Source organism: Portunus trituberculatus, chromosome 20, assembly GCF_017591435.1.
Source record: "Portunus trituberculatus isolate SZX2019 chromosome 20, ASM1759143v1, whole genome shotgun sequence".
NCBI lineage: Eukaryota > Metazoa > Arthropoda > Malacostraca > Decapoda > Portunidae > Portunus > Portunus trituberculatus.
The window spans coordinates 4,237,501-4,259,649 of record NC_059274.1 but is presented as its reverse complement, the minus strand read 5'-3'; the positions used below and the strand labels follow the sequence as shown (position 1 = coordinate 4,259,649).

General features: G+C 43.2%; 1 protein-coding gene across 6 annotated transcripts in view; it reads left to right on the top strand.

The window, feature by feature from the left end:
* The window catches only part of LOC123506538 (flocculation protein FLO11-like), a 154,732-nt gene extending 136,062 nt beyond the window's left edge, over nucleotides 1-18,670 (top strand). For 3 of the 6 annotated variants that reach the window (XM_045258706.1, XM_045258708.1, XM_045258707.1), the window contains 8 exons: nucleotides 4,980-5,080; nucleotides 5,783-5,900; nucleotides 6,196-6,355; nucleotides 10,411-10,656; nucleotides 11,113-11,249; nucleotides 11,929-12,054; nucleotides 12,571-12,755; nucleotides 13,022-18,670. In XM_045258706.1, the coding sequence (XP_045114641.1) occupies nucleotides 4,982-5,080; nucleotides 5,783-5,900; nucleotides 6,196-6,355; nucleotides 10,411-10,656; nucleotides 11,113-11,249; nucleotides 11,929-12,054; nucleotides 12,571-12,755; nucleotides 13,022-16,669 (4,719 nt within the window). In that variant the 5' untranslated portion in view covers nucleotides 4,980-4,981 and the 3' untranslated portion in view covers nucleotides 16,670-18,670. Of the gene's footprint in view, nucleotides 1-4,979; nucleotides 5,081-5,782; nucleotides 5,901-6,195; nucleotides 6,356-9,144; nucleotides 10,657-11,112; nucleotides 11,250-11,928; nucleotides 12,055-12,570; nucleotides 12,756-13,021 lie in introns of all 6 variants that reach the window. The other 3 variants (XM_045258703.1, XM_045258704.1, XM_045258705.1) reach the window with 2 other exon arrangements.
* Nucleotides 18,671-22,149: the final 3,479 nt, after the last annotated feature.

Genomic DNA, 22,149 nt, shown 5'->3' with positions numbered 1-22,149 from the left:
ATCTTTTTTGTGCTTTTTTTTACTAGTTTTCATTCCGCACATGCATCCATTTCGATGTTTTTTTTTTTTCTGATGCCCACTCCGAACATGTCCCAATTTGAGTTTTTTTGGGTTTAAGGGAGTGTTCGGTGTCTGGTGTCTTTGTAGCATGTGACATTTGAACGAGCCTCTCAGGAAGGGGATACAGTGTGTGTGTGTGTGTGTGTGTGTGTTTCACTGTTTGATCTGCTGCAGTCTCTGACGAGACAGCCAGACGTTACCCTACGGAACGAGCTCAGAGCTCATTATTTCCGATCTTCGGATAGGCCTGAGACCAGGCACACACCACTCACCGGGACAACAAGGTCACAACTCCTCGATTTACATCCCGTATCTATTCACTGCTAGGTGAACAGGGGCTACACGTGAAAGGAGACACACCCAAATATCTCCACCCGGCCGGGGAATCGAACCCCGGTCCTCTGGCTTGTGAAGCCAGCGCTCTAACAACTGAGCTACCGGGCGTGTGTGTGTGTGTGTGTGAGAATTCTTGCCTAATTCCACCCTAATTAGGTCTTAAAGTAAACACACTTATTAGAGGAGAATGTGCTAACTTACCTTGGGCTTTGTTTGCTTGTCACCTCATATTTCGTACTGAAAAAAAAACTTACCTACCTTCATACATACATACATACACACATGCAGACATACATACATGCACACAAACCTTCTTTCATAACATTACTGAATATTCGCTGTCTCCACACACACACACACACACACACACACACACACACACACACACACACACATATTGTTTTATATATAAGGGCATTGCATATTCTATTGTTCTTTTTTTTTTTTTTTTTTTTTTTGCTCGGCTTTTCCATGGATGCATTCAGATTGGCGGGGCTTTGTCAGAATTCATTTCAAGCTGCATGTATCACCAGAGTCTGAGATAACTTTAAAAACACATTTTTATCTACTCTCGTCTCCATTTCTATGTATTTATCGCCTTAAGGTTCCCGAAGTAGGGCGTTTGTCATTCGTAGCGCCACATGGACACTGGTTGATCAAGAGGTGTGGTGTTGTGTTAGTCTGTACTCGTAATGGTGATGCTAAAACACTACCGTCTATTCTGTCTAGTGTTATATATGTTTTTTAGCTATAAATGTTTACTTCTCTTAGGTTAATATGTTGTCTATCTATCTATCTATCTATCTATCTATCTTACCTCTTTACATGTCTGTTCTACCAAACTCTTCTCATAATTTTAGATAATCCTTGTAACTTTACTCTTGGGCGACTGATGGACTTTTTTTCATTTTTTTTTTTTTTTTGCCCTTAGCCAGAGTGCATATACGAGTAACATCTGTCACTCATTTGCTTTAGATTCCCCTTTGCTGTTGTTAATCTTCCGTATTACAGTATTTTTTCCACACCACTAGGGATATATATATGTTCTCTTTATATTACCGACTGGATTCACCGTCTATGAGGATCAAAAGTTTGTACGGGTTCCTGAAAAGTTTAAGTCTTTTTTCCTGCACGACTAAGAGTAGGTTGTGTAAAAAGTGTTTGTTCTGGTCTCTGGTGGAGTTAGTACGTTGAAGGCCGAGAGGAGGAGGAACGCTTGAGGGCAGATAGTGAGTCATGTCCGAGTATAGTGACCTCCAGACTCATTAGAGCCTCGCCACGTATAGAGGAAATATAAGCTTTCAGTGTTGGAATGTCGCTTCAAATACGTCTATTCTTATTAAGTCCGTAAGTGACGTGGCATCAGGGTAATTATATTCTGGGTATCAATAGTCAGTGAAGCTTAAGATTTTTTTTTTCTTGTGAGGGTTTGGAAATGTCTCTAGTTACTCGTTCACCATAGTTTTTTTTATTATTATTTATTGTGATTATCAACCAGTGACCGCAGACAGTTGGATAATCGTCTTCAGTGGTGATGAGTGAACACTAATACAAGGAAATGTTATATATTTGAATACAAACAGAAAAAAAAGTATTCAGGAAAACATTCGTGGATAATATTGCAAAAATGTAACCTTTGAATGCACAGAGGTGTGTAATAGTGACTTTACGGGAGATATTACTGAGACATGCACTGTACTCTGGCCAAACGGGACTTTGGAACGACAAAAGTTCTCTTGCTCCCATAAAAAAGACATAACACTGTTCGTAAGGTTGTGATACAGACATACACACACATACAGGGGCTGTTATTTTGTGTAATTAGAGTAGAGAATGATTAAAATAAGTGTCCCTTTAAATTCAGTATATAGATGCTACTACAGTAGAGTGTTATATTATATGTATTCTCATAATAATTTAAATACAAGTTCGAATACAGTAAAAGTAACAATAACAGTAACGATAGAGGTGCGAATACAGTCTGGTGATGTGTAAGATGCATTCCAATAACTCGTATTACAAGTGTGACTATTGCAAGGTGATATATTCAATGTATTCTTTTGCGCGACTGGTACAAACACTCTCCCGCTAGTACTCAGACACTCACTACACACCTGAACCCTGAGATGATCACTTAGGCCACAGTGTGCATATATATGGCACTGAGCATGCGTGTGCAACTTCAAATTTGTGAATGAAACCTGTTCCCGTGTGTGTGTGTGTAGTGAGTAGCATGTCTAAACCCAGTATTGCCGCTACCCGCTGCCGCCTCTCTGCCCTCTGTTCCTTGTGTCTACAGAGTAAAAAAGTCAAGAGGTGCCTCGCTACCACTAATACAGCATCCCGGACACGCTCACCGCTGCCCTTGGATGACACGCTCCACACTGTACACTCGGAAGAGATTCTCGCGAAAAAGAAAATTAAATAAATAAATAAAAAAAAATAGAGCGAGAAACTCCTAGTGAAGTGAAAGTAACGCCGCGCTTAGAACACACAAGCTGGCAACCCCTAATACTTTTTTAATGCTATAGCCCGGCGGGAGATGGCACGGATTGAGAGAGAGAGAGAGAGAGAGAGAGAGTGTTATGACATTCGTGCGCTAGATGGCTTTGTATCTCTCTCTCTCTCTCTCTCTTAGTTCGGAAATCACTCGTCAGGTGGTGGCAGTGCAATGTACAGTTTAGTGTGGAACTTTGTCAATAGAGGGCACCAGTAACTGTTGCAGTACTCGTAATGACACTATTCCCATGTAGACTGTGCTTTTACATCTATCATTCCCTTCTAGACGGATTTCCTTTATATATTTCGCTTCTACAGTGTCATTTCATGTGTATCATTCCCATTCAAAACTGTGATTCCCTTGCTATCACTCCCTTTCATTTCTTTTCTCTACAACGTCTCGTGTGTTAGTAGCGAGTCTCCCCTTCCCTCTGCAGTGTATCACAGAGTAATCAACAAGTAATTAGACACCATCACACTACCGCGGACCTTAGGTGGGGGGGGAGGGTTGCGTCAGCCTGCGCCGTGGCAATGCTGATGTAGGCAGAGGCAGACAAGATACACACACACACACACACACACACACACACTGTTGGTGAGTACTGGGGCTTCTTGGTTGGTCCTCTTCAAAGTGCCAGCCAGGAAGAGGAGTAAGAGGGAAAAATGCTCAAGAAAATTTTGTTTATGACAGTGATATGATGCATCTGTCTACTCTCTCTCTCTCTCTCTCTCTCTCTCTCTCTCTCTCTCTCTCTCTCTCTCTCTCTCTCTCTCTCTAATGAAACTGGTAACAAAGCGACACACTCTTCTCTAGGGAAAGTTTTTAAAGGTTATATTTGTTTAGGGAAATTTGAGGAACTGTTACCAAAGTGTTTTGTTGATTTTGTGTGCCCTCCTGGTGATAGAGAGATATGATAGTCGTAGTAGTAGAGGTAGTAATAGTAATAATAGTAGTAGTAGTAGTAGTAGTAATAATAATAGTAGTAGTAGTAGCATGTATCAGTAGTAGTAGTAGTAGTAGTAGTAGTAGTTGCTGTTGTTGTTGTAGCAGTCCTAGTTGTTGTAGTAGTAGTAGTAGCAGCAGCAGTAGTAGTAGTAGTAGTAGTATTGGTAGTAGTAGCAGCAATAGTAGTAGCAGTAATAGTACTAGTAATAGTTGTAGTAGTAGTAGTAGTAGTAGTAGTAGTATATAATAGTAGTAGTAATAGTTGTTATTATTGACGATGATTATTCTTGCTCTTATTGTTGTTCACGTTGATGTTATAGTATTGTTGTCGGTGGTGGTGGTAGTAGTGGCGGTGGTGGTAGTGGTGGGTTATGTTGACGGATAAGCAGGCTAATGAACTAACTTCTCTCTCGCGTTGGGCCTTCATTCACAGGTGCTAATTATAACTTGTTCTGTCCCTCGCTTTGTCCTATTAGTATTGCAGTTGTGGCTCCTGTTGTTTTAGCTTCTATTGTTGTTGTCATTAATTTGTTTTTATTATTGATTTCATTGTTGCTGCTATCGTCCTCAGTTGTAGTAGTAATAGTAATAGTAATGGTGGTGGTGGTGGATGGTTGTGATGGTGGCAGCAACAAAAGAAGCAGCAGCAGCAATAGCAGCACTAATAGGGAGGCATTAAGAGCATAAGAAGCAGGAAATGTAGCAGTTAATGAAGCAAAGAGGCATTTACGTTTTTACTGCTGCTGCTGCTGTGGTGGTGGTGGTGGTGGTGGTGGTGGTGGTGGTGGTTGTAGTAGTAGTAGTAGTAGTAGTAGTAGTAGTAGTAGTAGTAGTAGTAGTAGTAGTAGTAGCAGCAGCAGCAGCAACTATTACCTTTGTTGTTCTTGTTGTTGTAATATAGTTATCATTATTTTAACTGAAGCAACATATTAATTATTAGAAATATCATTAAAGAAAATTATATTGTTTCAGAAGTACTATTTCTAAATACAACTCTCGTGTGCCAGTATATAACAACACCTTAGCCATTTTTATCATCACTCCATTTGGCCTTTTTTCCCTTTTTTTTTTTTTTTTTTGTTCTTGGCCTACTTCCTCTCTTGCAGGTACTAACGATATTTCCCTTCCCTCCTTACAGCCATGGCGACGTCCTTCACGAGTCTGCAGCGGGTGGTGGCGACGGTGCTACTGCCGCTGCTAGCCTGCCTCGGCCCCCCCACCTCTATACAGTTTGCGCTGGTGAGTCCTAAGAGGCTGGCAGCAGGTGGAGAGAGGGAAAGGGTGAGGTAGGAAAGGAATGGAGAGAGTTGTTCTTAACCCTTCCACTCTCTGCCCTTTATTTTCATTTAACGTCAGAAAGTGGAGTGAGTGTGTGTGTTGTGTGTTGTGATAAGGAGAGAGAGAGAGAGAGAGAGAGAGAGAGAGAGAGAGAGAGAGAGAGAGAGAGAGAGAGAGAGAGGTATAGGGATGAGAGGTTAAACAGATAGAAGGTAAGACATAAGTAGGTTTTTTCCTTTCCTTTCTTTTCTTTCCTCTTTCTTCTTCTTCTTCTTCTTCTTCTTCTTCTTCTCCTTCGTATTCTTCTAGTTCCTGTTCTTTTATCCATATCCTCTTTCCTTGTTCTTGTTCTTATTTTTTTCCTCCAAGAAAAACAGAAGAAAGGAGAAAAAGACTCCTACTCCTTCTCCTCCTCCTCTTCCTCTTCCTCTTCCTCCTTCTCCTCCTCCTCTTTCTTCTTCTTCTGTTTCTTTTATTTTCTCTTCATTCAAGTTATCTCTCTTTTGTCCGACTCATTTCTTGTTCATCTTGTTCTTGTATTTATTAATTTTGTTCGCCTCCTCCTCCTCCTCCTCCTTGTTCTCAAACTCAAATTTACACATTCCCTTTACCATCCTCTTAAACTGTGACCTAACGTAACCTAACCATCCTCTTTCCTTGCAGGGTCTCGATGGCATGCTCACCACCAACTTCTCCTGCATCGGGAAGGTTATCGGAGGTTACTATGCTGACCAATACACGAGCTGCCAAATGTTTCACGTGTGTACTTTGGACGAAAAAGGTAAGTGCCTGTGTGTGTGTGTGTGTGTGTGTGTGTGTGTGTGTGTGTGTGTGTGTGTGTGTGTGTGTGTGTGTGTGTCAGATCAGCATAGCATACCTGTCTAAGCCGCCACAACCGCTCTGTTTACCTGCACCTTACCTTAATTAACACTGAGATGAGATGGGCGAGTCCTGGCATGGCTATAGTGAAAGTTACCGGTATACGTTTCCAGAGAGAGAGAGAGAGAGAGAGAGAGAGAGAGAGAGAGAGAGAGAGAGAGAGAGAGAGACTAACTGAACCTCTTCCTAATTAACAGGTAAAGTAAATGACTACACTTTCCGCTGTCTGGCCGGCACTGTGTTTGACCAAGAGACGAGAGTGTGTGAGCGAGCCGAAGAAGTGGATTGTAGCCGCTCTGAATTCTTCTTCCACTTAAATAATGACTTGTATGGCCCTGGCATCATCCCCTCCACTGCGTGAGTATGCCAAATATAAAGCATTAGGTCTTTATTTTTCTGTCTCTGTTTTTTTTTTCTTTTTTTTTTTTCTTCTTCTTTCTCGCATTTTTTTTTTTATTCATTTATTTTCTCTCTCATGCTCGCGTCACGTACCGGTAGTTTGTCAGTGCCTAAATCTTGGTTCTTTTCCCTCTCGTGTTTCTCAGTCTTGTCTTTCTCTTTTCTTCTTTTCTTTTCTTTTTTTTCTATTTCTCGTACAATAACATTACTACTTTATCACTGCTACTACTTTTGCTGGTGTTGTTGTTGCTACTACTACTACTACTACTACTACTACTACTACTACTACTACTACTACTACTACTACTACTACTACTACTACTATTGTCATTTTTACTACCACCACTATCATCATCATCATATACGTAATGTAAGAATATAACAAATATTAGTTCTTAAAGAAAAATTAATAACTATAATTTATTTTTTCACATGAATAATGAAAGAAATATATAATGGATAGGGAGAAGCTTATTTTAATTATAACATGTTTTGTGTAACTTTAATTAATCCATTTCTCTTTTATTATTCTATTACCATTACTGTTATTGTTATGCTGTTATTATTATTACTGTTGTTGTTAGTGTTGTTTCAAAATGTCTGGGAACACCTCGCTACATTTAAGCCATTAATATTACAGCATTCACATATTACATTCCTATGTGTGTAATACCCCCAAACATACCCCATGGAGTACCCTTAGATAGTGCGATGTTTCTCTATGTTAGCAAGTAAACTGAATCACGCATAAAGAAAGCATGCATTTATGTATACATGATACGGATGTGTATACACTCGCATGGTGGGCCTGTATAACTAAACCTCTTCTAGATTTGTCTACATGCCATGATATTCTAACGCAGTACATTCACACCTTTGGCCTTCAATATACTTCCTGTCACTGTCCTAATTAATGGAGCCGCAGCGATCGAAAGTTGGCGATGTGTGTATGTGTAATTCACTACGGTCGTCTGTTGGTCACCCAGCCAGCCTCTGTGTAAGTGTGTAAGTGTGTGTGTGTGTGTGTGTGTGTGTGTGTGAAAGTAAAAAATCCATCCTTTAGTAATTAACGTGAGTGAGGCGCCGTTCACTCAAGGGATTACCTATATATTAAACTAACCTCATTCTCTCTCTCTCTCTCTCTCTCTCTCTCTCTCTCTCTCTCTCTCTCTCTCTGGAGGTTGACCAAGGGATCAATCCAAATCATGCATGTGTTCGATACAAATAATTAGTAAGTCCGCGTTTGATTAGAATTGAATCAACGTCTTTGGAAAGATTTTTTTTTTTCCTGATTCGCCCATGGAAGTTTATCAATATAGTAATGATATGGATGAAAGAGTGAATTTTCCTCTCATTATTCAGTTTTATATATTTTCTGATCGGTCAATCTGTCAGCAGCAGCAGTTTGTTCCTTTACTTTATTTAGGGTTGCGCGATTTTTAGGGCTCATTTTTCTGTCCATCCCTTGGCCTCTCTCCCTCTTTTCACCCTAAAGAGAGAGAGAGAAAGAGAAGAAAACTGTACATACTCGTATTTTTTACCTTTTTTATGGTGTAGCACTATTCCCTTATATCCTCTCTACTGGTTCCATCCCCCGATCTACTTCCATAATGTGCAGATATGTTACAAAAGAGAAATTGTTTGGGAGACATGATGTATACGTAGGCATTATGTGTGAGGCAGCGAGGGGGATGATAGCTTGCGCCCCTCACTCATGCACCACAGGAGCGCCAGATACCTGTACATATTGCAGAGAAACACCGTCGCTCCCTTGCATGTCTCGCGACCCTCAACGCCACGATCCTTGCATTGCCGCCCACGATATAGACTCGTATTCTGAAACGCTATGCTCCTTCACCCAGACTATTTTTAAAGACTACAAAAATTAATACCCGAGTCTTCACGAGTATTTCCCCTTTTAATAGTGTAGAGATGTTCTTAATCTGTCACTAGAATCATAGAAAAGTCACTAAAACTACGTGTCACTTCAACTAGAGATGTTCTTAATCTGTCACTAGAATCATAGAAAAATCACTAAAACTACGTGTCACTTCAACTAGAGAACGTAGTGCGGAAGTGCGACGTAGAAGTGTTTCAGAATACGGCGAGGCAGCGAGAGACTATCAATAATGCATCAAACATGATCACTGCTGCTATGTATTGCTTAAGTCGAGTCCTTGAAATTATCCTCTTGTGTCCAGCTTGTTTCTGTATCGTGGCGGTGTTCTTCCTTCTACTGACAGCGAACCAGCACGTGGCCACCTTCGCCACGCTGTTTGTTTGTCTGCAGCTGCTTAGTACGTCTTGTGCTTCATGGCCACACCTTCCCCGCTGGTCACCTGTATATGATTACTTAGTGAGACGTTGATTGGTGATCTGTTGACAACGTGGGTTTGGTCTTGCGTCCTTGTGTCATCGAGATATTTGAGTTAGATACCTGTCAATTGTATCAGTGATGTGTGAGAATACACATAACTTTTACCAGGATTCCAGTAAATCTTAGTTTTGTGTGATTTTGCCCATTAATCACTTTAAGTTAATAATAAAGATAAACAGTGGTTTTACAGATTCTGATATATATTCACGAACTTGGTTAACTGAATGAGAAGACGTGTCACCAGGTCACTATGCACTGTCTGTGATGTTTATAAGCTAATTCTTGAGCTCGTTGCCTCTTAGTAGCTTCTCTGCGGGGCTCCCGTGGCCGCCCACTTCTCTGCCTAGCCTCTTGTCTCCTTCACCCCCAGAGACTCGGAGGGAGACTCCAGCGCCGCTAATGTGCAGGTTCTGGATCCCACTGTCGCCCTCATGGGACCCACCGCCCCTCCCACAATCCCCACTGATACTGAGGAGGCCACCACCTCTCCCCCTCCCCAGCAACCTTCCTCTACCTCTCCTCCACCTGAAACTCAATCCCAGCCCCAACCTCAGTCCAATCCTCAACCTCAGATCAAAACCCAGATCCGTGCCCAATCCCAGGCCCGTCCTTCTCCCAAGTCCCAGCCTCAGTTCCAGTCCCAGACCCAAACCCAGACTACCACCTCCTCCCCTCCTGTTACTGACAGTCCAGGGGTCACTGCTTCCACCTCCACGTCTGCCTCCGCCACCTCCGCCTACCCCTTCCCCACTCCGCCCTTCACCGTCAGCAGGACCATTACTTCTGTCTCCTCCTCTTCCCGCGTCCACATCCAGACTCCCCTCGCGCAAATCTCCCTTAATCAGGGTGTGGATCAGTCAGTCCTGCCTGCGCCCCACCTGCGGCCCTCGCTGCTCCGCCTGGCAGCCGAGGCCCAGAATGCAGGTCAGCAGGCAAGGATCATCAAGCAGCTCTCCCCCACCACCGAACCCTCAGTCACACCTGCTAACTTCCAAGACGTCCCTAGAATACCTAGTCCCGACACTCCCCGCAGCAGCGATGTACCGCCGCGTCACAGACAGAAACGACAGTCGACAGTTCAAAGTCCAACACTTCCTACTACCTTTCCTAGAGACCATGAAGCTTTGTTTGCTGACTTAACCACTTCCTCCAGACTATCTAACAGTGACCAGCTACCTCCTTCCTCCAGCCGCAGGGTATCCTCCAGGGGCCGCTCTAGGTCTAGGCAAACTTCTCGTAGCCAGTCACGCACAGTCACACAGCAGCCAGTGCAGACCCATACCGCTGTGGGCCAGCAGGGACGGGGAAGAGGGAGGGTTGTTACCTTTGCTGACCGTCAGGCTCAAAGCAGACAAAGAGTAAGACCTGTACAGAGGGTGTCTATGGCACGTCGGCCTGTGACAGCCAGTCCAGCACGGCCCCCACCTGCCACTGCTACATTCAGGCACCGGGTGAGGGTTGGAGCTGCAACACCAGTTCATCCCCAGCCAGTGCTCTTGACAGCCCCTAGGGACATTCCCCCTTCCCCTGTGGCTCCCTTACCCCCCGTTGACACCCCGAGACAGACCCCATTCCCCTCAAGTGACCTCCCGCATGAACCACCCACAGTCCTGACAGCCCAGTTCCCCTCTGACAGCCACATCACGGTCATTGACGAGGTTGAGGCAACAGCCCGGACCGACACCTCTGCTCGGACTCCTGACCACAAAAGCAGTATGGCCACTACCACCACCACCACCACCACTACCACACCACCATCACCTCCGTTTGTGTTCCCCGAGACCAGTTTCACCTGCATTGACAAAATCCACGGGGGTCTTTATGCTGATGTTGAGACAGGATGTAAAGTTTTCCATATCTGCTCAGTGGAACCTGACAAAAGGTTAGTGATGAGTTTTTATTCTGATGCCATTATGCATTTGTCTTATCTACAATGTAAAGTAAAATAAAGTATAATTAATCATGCAATTTTTTTTTTTTTAAGTTAGTGTCAGAGGCCACAATTACAGAAGAGAATAGAATGAGTACTTGTAATTTATTCATAAGAACTTTGAATTTACATTTCCAGCATTTTCTAAAGGACACTGAAGTAATATGATCACAGCTTATCTCTTAGCAAATCATTATATTGTATGTACCTGCCTCATTTCTCAGCATCATAGTTTGTGAATCATTACATTGAACCCATTGTCTTATTTCTGAGCCTCAAAGTTAGTCAATCATTACCTTATAATGTACCTGCTATCAAAGTCCATCTTATATCTTGGCATCAAAGTTAGTGAATTATTACATTGTGTCTGCTGATGTACCTGCTAACAAAGTCCACCTACTTTCTCAGTGTGAAGAGCAACAAGTTCACCTGTGGCCCTGGGACACTGTTTGACCAGAAGAGCCGCACGTGTCAGGTGGAGAGCGGCATTGACTGCGCTGCTTCCCCGACCTTCTACTATCTCAACGAGCGAGGAAACCTGCCAGGTGTGATGGCGTCCACCACCCTCAACACCTTATGATTATTTACTCTTGCTTTTACCTCTCACACCTCTCACTTGATTCATTACACTTGTTATTCAGTTGATATCTTACCCTTGCCTGATTTGATTTCCCTGTTTTCATTATAAATCAAGTGCAAATGGCTCTTTTCTTTTCATAATTAAATGTTACATTTTTTTCAGTAATTTTATCAGTTAACTTTTGTTCATGCTTTTTTTTCACTGCTATCATTTATCATGAGTGGGTGTAGGTTCCATTCTGGCAATACATACTTAAGGTACTATGTATGTTCATGACATTTTAACATTCACTTCTACTTGTTCTCATCCTTATTGTTTCATTGTTTTCCTTTTTTCACTGTTTTGTCATTTATCTACATATAGTATTCTTTCTGTGTCTTTTTTACTTCAATGAAATTATTTATTATATTTAAGTTTCATCTTAGCAATATTCACAAGATTTTTGTGACATTTATATATTTTACATTTTGTTATCCTCTTTATTTTCATTATCTCATCATTTATTCATATTCTTTCATTGGCTGTCCCTTTCCAAATAGGGATGCATGCATGTGTACCATGCCTTTCCAGCTCCAGTAAGGGCTCGGAAAGGCACTCAGAGTCTCATGTTTGCCAACTCACTTTCTACACTTTATCTCTTGCAGTCTTTGTAGAACGTGCACAACCCACTCTTGATCAGAAATTCCCTGAACAGCAGTTTGACTTCCCCCGCATTCCCTCCTCTCCCTCCTCTCCCTCCCTCTCCACCTTACGGGTTCGTCGTAGTGCAGGTAATTCTGTGGTTGTATCCCTTGTCCTGTGAAACTTGGACTGGACCCTCATGATGACAGGACACCCTGATTCTCTTGCTCCTTTGAGTAGCAGACCTAAATGTGTACAGTTTAAAGTCTATCCCTCTGAAGCATTTGACCTCCAACTTTGACTGACTGGTGTGGTGTGGACAGCTGCCAGGACAACATGAAACTCACCAAAGTATGTTACTCATAGACCTCTTGCCTAGCTACCACCTGTGTGAGTCTTTGTCAGAGGAACACATTGTAGTACGAGAGGACAATGTAAGACTACCATAGAAAATTTTCTGTCTTTAGTGACTGACAGTGAATCTCTCATAAAGAACCTTGTAACAATCTTTCTTATCTTTTCTGTTTATTGATGACAGTGACCTTACTTAACCTTTTACAGATTTGAGATGTGAGGCTTGTACATATGTGCTGTCCAAGTCACAGTGAGATAAATAAGACCTCTACCATCGGAGGAGAAATACACTCAACACTATTCTGTTGCAGATGAGAGTGTAGACTTGTGTGCCAGTCGACCACTGGGCAGCCCTCTGGCAGACATCACCTCAGGCTGCCGCCACTACAGTACCTGTGAGAGGCTTGCAGATGGGCGGCTGGTGGAGACACGACATGGCTGCAAGAAGGACATGCTTTTCTCACAGAGACGGAAAAGGTGTATGCTGGCAAAGAAGGTGTGTGGTGTGTGTTGGTTTGATGGCAACAAACTGTGTACTACATCTGCATTCTTCTTTTCATTATATTGTATATGCAAAGTGTATATTGCAAGACACTCAGACTGAAATTTGTTCTTGTCTCTTGGAGGTCTAAGTAATCTTTGTGAAATGGTAATTCTATTCATTAGCATCTTTTCTGCTTTGTATTGACAATTTTGTTATATTATAGTGGTCTCTTAAAAAGACTGCTTATAGACATGTGGTGACTGGCTTCTTTTCAACAGGTTGAGTGTGTGAAGGAGACACTGAGTGAGATCCTTGGCCTGGGCACTGCCACACCACCCTCTGGGAATGGCCGCAAGAGGCGTGCTGCTGCCCTCTTGTTGTCCCACAGGTTCCGCCGGGCTGCCCTGCCCTCACTGGTCAACATGGTTGACTCACCAAAAGTGGATGATGCTCAGGTGCGCCGTGCACTCGTCAACCTGGCAGCCCTTCAGCAGTGGTCTTTGGAAAATGCTCAGCACTCTACATTCATTGAGATGTACTCCCTCCAGAATGGTAACCTTGATCCCAATCCTCCCAAAAAGACCCACACCAACACCTTATCTGACTCTGAAGCTCCCAAAGGCTACGAGTATGTCTTGCGCAGAAAGCGAGACCTCAACAACATTGCCGTGGAGGGCCAAGTGGTGTTTGTCAACCATACTATTAGCCAGGTGTCAGGAAGTTTCTCCACTGCCATGCCAGCCTCTCAGAAGCCTCTTGAGGATGAGGAGACGTTGCCTGAGGAAGATGAAACACGTGTCACATTCACCGGCACTCTTGCTCTCCCCACCATAGCCACCACCACCATTGGCCAGCGACTCAGAACAGCTACAGCCATGGAAGGAGTAAGACATGATGAAACACAGTTAACTGGTTCCACCACTTCCACCTCATCCCCACCAGCCATCCCTACCACTCTCTCCACTTTAACTGTGTCTGGAATGCCAACCACAGCAACAGCCACAGTGGTAACTGTTACTGTCACTACAACAAAGACAGTCATACCCACCGCCATTAATTTTGCATCAGCGGCAGCAGCCTTACATTCCACAGCAGCTGTTGGTTCTAATCCATCTGACCTTGTATCCATTCAGGCAAATGGAGAGGCTGTCCCAGGCATGATGGCTACTCCTGTGCTGGATACTAATGGAAATGGCTCACCAGAGAGTGAAGTGTCAGATGGTCAGTCCAGCAAGGAAGAGGAAGGGGTCACTGATGCCCCTGCTGCCTTCACTACGCTCTGCATGATTGTGCCTCCCCCCAAGTCCAAAGGGAAGAAAGGGAATTCATCTCCTGCTTCACACAATCCACCTAAACAAAATTCTGTAGGAAAAATTGCCAATACAGGATTTGATACAGAAGCCAGTGCATCCTCTCCAATACCCAGCATTACTACTGCAACTACCACTACTACTTCTACCACTCCCAATAGTTCCTCTGCAGCTGCCAGTACTTCCTCTACAGCTCCTGGTGATGAATCTGCAGCTTCCAGTACCTCCTCTGCCACCTCTAGTACATCTACAGCACCCAGCACCACTTCTACAACTTCTAGTACTACTACTACAACTTCTAGTACTACTTCAACAACACCCAGCACCACTACCACAGCCTCCAGCACTTCTTCTACAACCCCCAGTACCACTTCTACAGCCCCTGATATTTCAACTACAACCTCCAGCAGCACTTCATCTACAACCCCCAGTACTACTTCTACAACCCCTGACACTTCATCTACAACCCCCAGCAGCACATCATCTACAACCTCCAGTACCACTTCATCTACAACTCCCAACTCATCCTCTGCAATTCCTGACACTTCATCTACCACTACCAGTTCTTCAACAACAACCACTAGCACATCATCTACAACCCCCAGCACATCATCTACAACCCCCAGCTCTTCATCTACAACCCCCAGTTCATCTACAACCACTAGTTCATCTACAACCACCAGTCCTCCTGCTGCTGAGAGTGCATCAGCTGGTGCCACATCTACTACAGAGCCTCCACTAGCAGACCTTGAGCAACAGAATGCAAATGAAAGGCTTGAAGTAAATAGTGCACAAAACTCACCTACTGCCTCTGAATCTGCTAACACCACCACCACCACTACTACCACTACCCCATCTAGTACAACTTCTACTTCTACTACTACTCCTACTACTACTACTACTACTACTACTGTTACTCCATCCACTACTAGCACTACCACCACAGAGAGTCAGTCTTCAAGCTCTAGCACAACTCCATCCACAACTACGACAAAAACTGAAGAAACTTTGGCAGAGAGTGTTCTTGAGCAGTCTGCCTCTCATCCTAGTGATAATGTCACAACCACCACCACCACCACTACCGTCCAGAGTGTTACAGACTTCATTGTGCCAGAAGGAAGCATCAATGTGTCCACAACAGTTGTACCAGAGAAGACAAGTAACTTGACAAACACATCGTTGCCCTCACCAACAGAGCCATCCATCACTCCTCCCAATGGACTACTTACAAGTGAAACCATACCCGAGACAAACTTCACCTGTAAAAATAAACAATTAGAGAGGTTCTATCCAGATCCTGAAGCCAATTGCCAGTTATTCCATTACTGTCTGCCAGGCTTCTCCAAAAAACATGTACTTGATCTGAAATTCCTCTGCACAGGGGCAACCAAATTTGATGTTAATACACAGAAATGTGAAAATATGGAGACGGTAACTTGTGGTGACGAGCAACATGACCCAGCCCCCGCTCCTGAACCTCAGGTCAATGAGACAGTGAGTGCTTCACCGAATGAAACAACTACAACCACCACAACAACAGCAGAACCTACAACAACAACAACAACAACAACAACAGAACCACCAACGACAACAACAACGACTACAACAACAACAGAACCAACAACAACAACGACAACAACAACAACAACAGAAGCACCACCAACAACAACCACAACAGAAGCACCAACAACCACAACAACAACCACTACAGAACCAACAACCACAACAACCACAACATCAGAACCAACTACCACGACAACAACAGCAGAACCAACAACAACAACCACAACAGAAGCACCACCACCACCATCAACAACAACAACCACAGCAGCACCACCAGCACCAGAGGCAGAGACTGTAAGCAGCAAGGTGGATGAGGCTCCGTCCACCACCTTGAAGCCCGAGAATTCCACTACAGAGCATGCCACTCTGAAAGTTGAAAGTGCCATCTCAGAACACACTGCTGTGGAGCTTGAAGATACCTCTAAGGAACTAACCAATTGGAATGCAACAAAGTCTGAGGCTCATGAAAGTGAAACAAAAGCTGAGGAAGTATTTGTCAGTGTTACCAATCAGCTAGAAACAACAGAGGAGGCAACTGTGGAGCCTGTCATGCCAACTGAGGTTCCTCAAATTGACCCAGAGGAGGAAATCACTGAGGAGAATGATATTCCTTCATCCACAACATTCATTCCCTCTGAAGAATTTGCTACAGAGACAGAGATTGTAGACACTGAGCTGGTGGCTGAGCAGCAGGAATATCCTGGGACTGAAATGCCCATAGAAGTTGCCACCACTTTAGAGACAGTCCCTGAGTTGGCATCAGAAGTGGAGCATGTTACTGAGCTGGGGCCCCTGATGCGCTCTAAAGACAGCCACGAGACACACAGCGCAGAGGGAAAACTGACCAATGAATCTCCAGTTGAGCTCCATGTGGAGACGTCACTGTTCTCCACGACTCTGAGTCCTTCCATCCCAACAGAAGAAAGCTCCACAGACATGTCAGTGTCCACAGATGTGTCTGTAGTGAGTAGTGATTTTGTGTCCAGTGCAACACAAGTGTCTAGTGACGTTTCAGTATCAAGTAGCGTCCAGCCCAAAGAGGATGCATCCTAAGGCCTATCACTCCTTTGTATTAGAAGGGTATTAATGGCATGTTATAATTCATGTCCTTATTAATTAATGTACTTTTTGTTTATTTATTATTGAGAATTACCAGTATAGGTCTGTGTAAAGATTCTAATTATATGCTTGTTGAACATAACATTCTGTGCCAAAAACTGTTTGCCTGATTTGGGCTCTAGAAGCATAGAACATCCCATATGGTGTAGAGTTCCAGCTCTGTGATACATTGTTCACTTAGGTCAAGGAAAACGAGTGGGAGAATCACACTTTTTTTTCTTTTCTTTTTCTTAGAGTACACTTTATCTCATTCTTCATGAAGAAATAACATGTTACTGTGTAGTTGCATATGTAATACTCATACTATCCTTTGTCATACTACATGTCATTAGTGTTAGCCAGGGCTGCCCCACTCCTCACTGCTCTAGGAAGCTCTTGGAATCACAGGGAAGTTTGGCCTGACTGTTAATTGTGGCTCAGGATGTTGGGGAGGGAGGGATGGGCTGGGTGGGGGGAGGAAGGGAATGCCATACTTGCCTCGGAGCGTTTCATAGTGATAACGTATTTGAGGAGACTAATATTGTTGATATATTTTAGGTTAAATAAAATATTGCCTGTTGTGATAAGCTCAGAGTATCATTGACACTAATAAAGCAGCAACCTTGTGCTTGATTTCATGGAGAGATTCACTTTATAAAAATGGGTGGAGTTCAACTGATGCCCATTATAAATTCACATGATTGATATATTAACTATTTTTCATATACTGGGATATGTCTGATAGATGCCTTCTGACAGAACAAGTGGTGCTGGTGTCAAACAATGCCAGTCAACACTACAGCATGCAATGGGATCTATTCAGCATTGCATTGATGAACTGAAAGGCTGACGTGTTACTGTGGCCTAGAGCCAGTGTGTGTGTGTGTGTGTGTGTGTGTGTGTGTGTGTGTGTGTGTGCATGCACGTATATGTGTGTGTGGGCCCTGTGGAGTGAGGCAGCCCATCGTGCACTGGCGAGTGTACAGCCATCATGAAATAGATCATCCTGGTGTAAATACGGTTTTCATTTCTTAACTCATTTTAATGTTAATGAGAAAAGGAGCTTTGTATGAGGAGGGTTTGGTTGGGGATGAGTCTTGCCCTCCCCCACCTGGACTAACAGACAAAGCAGACACAGCAGCAGTTGTACCGTTCCTTTGTGCAGTATTTCCAGTAGTTTAGTGGGAGAGGTGGGAGGGAAGAGTGTCTTTTAGAGTGTTCCACAAGAGTGTTTGCCCAGAAACACTGGCCCTGCAGCTGTTGGTACATATATTAAGCAACACTTTCAAACACAGTACTTCTCTGGAGTCACGTGTCGCCTCCAGCCGAGCCATTTGTGTTTTACATCCCCATGTCCAGAACTTTGTGGCATACTAGTGTGATGAGTGCAATTATAACTTTCTTCCTTATGTGATTACCATGCCATTGGACTCAGAATTCTCTACTTGCTTGTGTGCTTCTGTTTATATCCTGGATTGCCTTACTATTACATGCTGGGCACCTCATGTTTACTGTGATGAAAGGTAGTGAAGTGAGAGTCAATCAGTGCAGTGGAATGCTGACATACACACACTTTATGTATTATTACCTAGTGTGACTCTTGTATTACTCTAGCAAGAAGTGTTATCAATATTTATTACTATATGAAGTGACATAGTGTAGAGGTGTAGCAATATTCCTCACCTCTGTTGGGCAGAATGGAAAATTGATATCGTTGTCATTGTTATCAATACTAATATTATTTTTTCATCATTGTTATTATTATTATTATTATTATTATTATTATTATTATTATTATCATCATCATTATTACTATTATTGTTATTATTATCATTATTACTATACAATTATTATTATCGTTATTATTATTACTGCTGTTATTTTTTAAGATGTAAAGACCTTGCCCACATAAAAGTACATCAGTGTTTTAGATAAATATTAAAATTTAATACTATGGGATGTATTTTTGTACCATATTGTCATGGACTACTGCTGTGGTTTATTAGGCTTGGTCGTGAGCCACACAATCTGCGCCCATGACGTGAAACCATAACTCATGTGCCAGTGGCGGAGCTAAGGGGAGGCGGAGGGGGGAAGTCCGCCCAGGACGGGACTTTTTTGGAGCGACAATTTTAGTGGTTACGGTTGTCAGTCAGTTTTGCATCAATAGGCCTGTACAGTATCTGCTGTTGATTATTAGGCTTTAGCTCACATTCTTGATACACAAGCTTATATATATATATATATATATATATATATATATATATATATATATATATATATATATATATATATATATTTCACGAGAATTGATGAGCTTAAGGGGATACTTTAAAGGGTACCTCCTATCTCAAAGCCCACCCGCTAGGAAACCGTTGCCCCGAGTGAGGAAGCCCAACCTGCACTCAGACCGTGGACAGGATTCGAACCCGTGCGCTTAGAGACCCCTCGGACCCCAAAGCGCGCATGGTTCCACTGTACCACGGCAAACTTAATTCTCAAGGCATGGCACACGCAACCGCCATATCAGGGGTTGAAGTAGTAGTAGTACTAGTCGTAGTAGTGGTGGTGGTGGTGGTGATAGGAATATAGTAGTAGTAGTAGTAGTAGTAGTATAGTAGTAGCAACAATGCTAATAGTAGTAGTGGTGGTGGTGACACACACACACACACACACACACACACACACACACACACGGTAGCTCAGTGGTTAGGCTTCACAAGCCAGAGGACCAGAGTTCGATTCCCCGGCCGGGTGGAGATATTTGGGTGTGTCTCCTTTCACGTGTAGCCCCTGTTCACCTAGCAGTGAGTAGGTACGGGATGTAAATCAAGGAGTTATGACCTTGTTGCCCCGGTGTGTGGTGTGTGCCTGGTCTCAGGCCTATCCGAAGATCGGAAATAATGAGCACTGAGCTCGCTCCGTAGGATAACGTCTGGCTGTCTCGTCAGAGACTGCAGCAAATCAAACAGTGAAACACACACCGCGTTGTGTAGTGGTTAGCACGATCGACGACTCACAATCAAGAGGTCTGGGTTCGAGTCCCGGAAAGCGGCGAGGCAAATGGGCAAGCCTCTTAATGTGTAGCCCCATTTCACCGAGCAGTAAATAGGTACGGAATGCAACTCGAGGGGTTGTGGCCTCGCTTTCCGTGTGTGGGGAGTGTGTTGTGGTCTATGAGCTCTGATCTCGCTCCGTAATGGGGAATACTGGCTGGGTGACCAGCAGACGACCGTGGTGAATACACACACACACACACACACACACACACACACACACACACACACTTCAAAACTATAAAATTCACACACACCTACACTTCAAAACTCCAAGATTCACACACACACACACACACACACACACACACCAAACCTTCACTACACCTGCACGCATTTCGTAAATACCTAAAGACACTCCATATTTATTCACAGAATTGAAGGGGATACTAAACTAAATAGTTTTCGTGTTCTGACGCCTCGTAAATATTACATAATCACTCGTGCTTTGAAGTTTGTTGTATTTACAAATGAATAGCTAATCTTCCAGGTCTTGTGATGTCATCAGTTGAATAAAAGTAATTCTATAGGGCCGATTCGTTGCCTTTTTTTTTTTTTCCGATGGAAGGAAAGATACAGCAGGCATGCCGACACATTGGTTATGTTTGCTTGATGGTTGTTATATCAAGGTAAAACTAGCGTGGAGTAACAAGCCATAGCCTAGTTATGACATTCCTGATCAAAATGTCATATTATAGTTAACGCGCGCGTTGGCAGTGAGGAACCAGCAAGATTCATAATACTTAATTAATACCTAATTACATCATTCTTATTAGTACGAATCTAAGTACAGGACAAATTGTACTACCTATCTATGCAGTAGTATTAATACCACTCTGATGGCAAACTTTCTTTTCAAGTGATACGCTAGTTAATAAGGCGAGACTTAAGACTACACAAAGACAGGCAACGGCGCCATGCAGCTAAGGTGCTACCCACCCTCCCACTCACAGACCCAGTACTCCTCATTCTTTCGTGACGGCAGGAGGTGGATAAGTTAGCAGGTACTACCACATAAAAAGAGAAAAAAAAAAATTCCGGTTAATTTGACACGGAACTGTAAGAGTGTTTTTGCAATTCTTGTGACATAGTATTAAGATTTCTACACTCGAACGGCTCCGATTGAAGTGACTCGTACGGGATTTCACGAGTGTTTTTAAGGTTCTAGTGGTGTTTCCACGTCTCCAATTCATCTTATTACTGGACTAATCCACGAAACCGATCCACAGAAGCAGGACTACGTTATCAAAGTGAGTGTTTATTTAAGGCGACCCAGCCAAGGGATAACTCAGGATAGATAATCAAATTCCCTTCGTGCCATTTTTAAATGTTTTTTTTTTTTTATGAGGTAGAGGGGGTGTCCACCCGATCCCAGACCCCGCCGCCATATTGGGTCTCACAATTATTAGCCATTTCCAGCCTTATCTCTCAGTATCATATGCCTGTCTTGCTATAGGATGCAGCCGCGTTACTTACCTTTCATATCAGCTATTAAGATGCACCTGCAGGTTAAAGTTTGGTGAAGGTTTAAGAGAGATACAAGGGGGTCGACCCCTCCACGGCCCCGCTGCCATCTTGGATATGCCTACCCCGGCCCGCCCAGAATCCAGGATTATTTTCTTTAATTCTTGGACAGTTCATTTGGAATGAATAGTAAGATTTGATGCTTTCTACAAGTATTTGGTTGTGTTTGAAGTGTTTTATGTGCGTGTGTGGGGCGCAGCATGTTGTTGTTGGCTTTGTTTTTGTGTTAAATAAGGCTAATTTTTGGCGCCAAATTTTCAGGACCGTCCTGGGAAAATTTTTGCTAGAGGCTACATAAAGTTGTTATTGTGTTAGAAAATAGTTGATGTGTTTAAAAAGTGTTTTGTTTTCCTGATCAGTGGAATTAGTGGAGAGTGGAATTGTTTTCTAACGATGTTAATGTTCCAATAATAGTTTTGTTGTTACCCCTATGAATGATTTATTTATGTTTCCAGCTCTCTCAAAAGTGTTGGAAAAGACTGTTTATATTCTGTAAAGTGTGTTTCGTTCCTTTGGAGTAAGAATGTGAGAACATTTAAGTTTTTTTTAAGGTGGGTCAAGGTTCCAACATTTTATTTATAGCTCTTTTAAAAGATCTTTGATATTACTGGAGTTTGGCATCTCTTTATATTTTTGGTATTAATTAAAATGTGTGCCAAGTCAGAATATGTGAAGTGTTTGGGTCTGGCGGCGTTTTTTCGAGAGGTCATTTTCAAAATGATTTACATAACGTATATAAGCCCGTCAGGGCAGGTCAGGGCTGTGACGTCATCAGACCATCGGGCCAGGCCATGACGTCATCGGCCCACCAGGCAGGGCCGACTATGGCGGGAGCCTCCCAGATGTCTTCCCTTG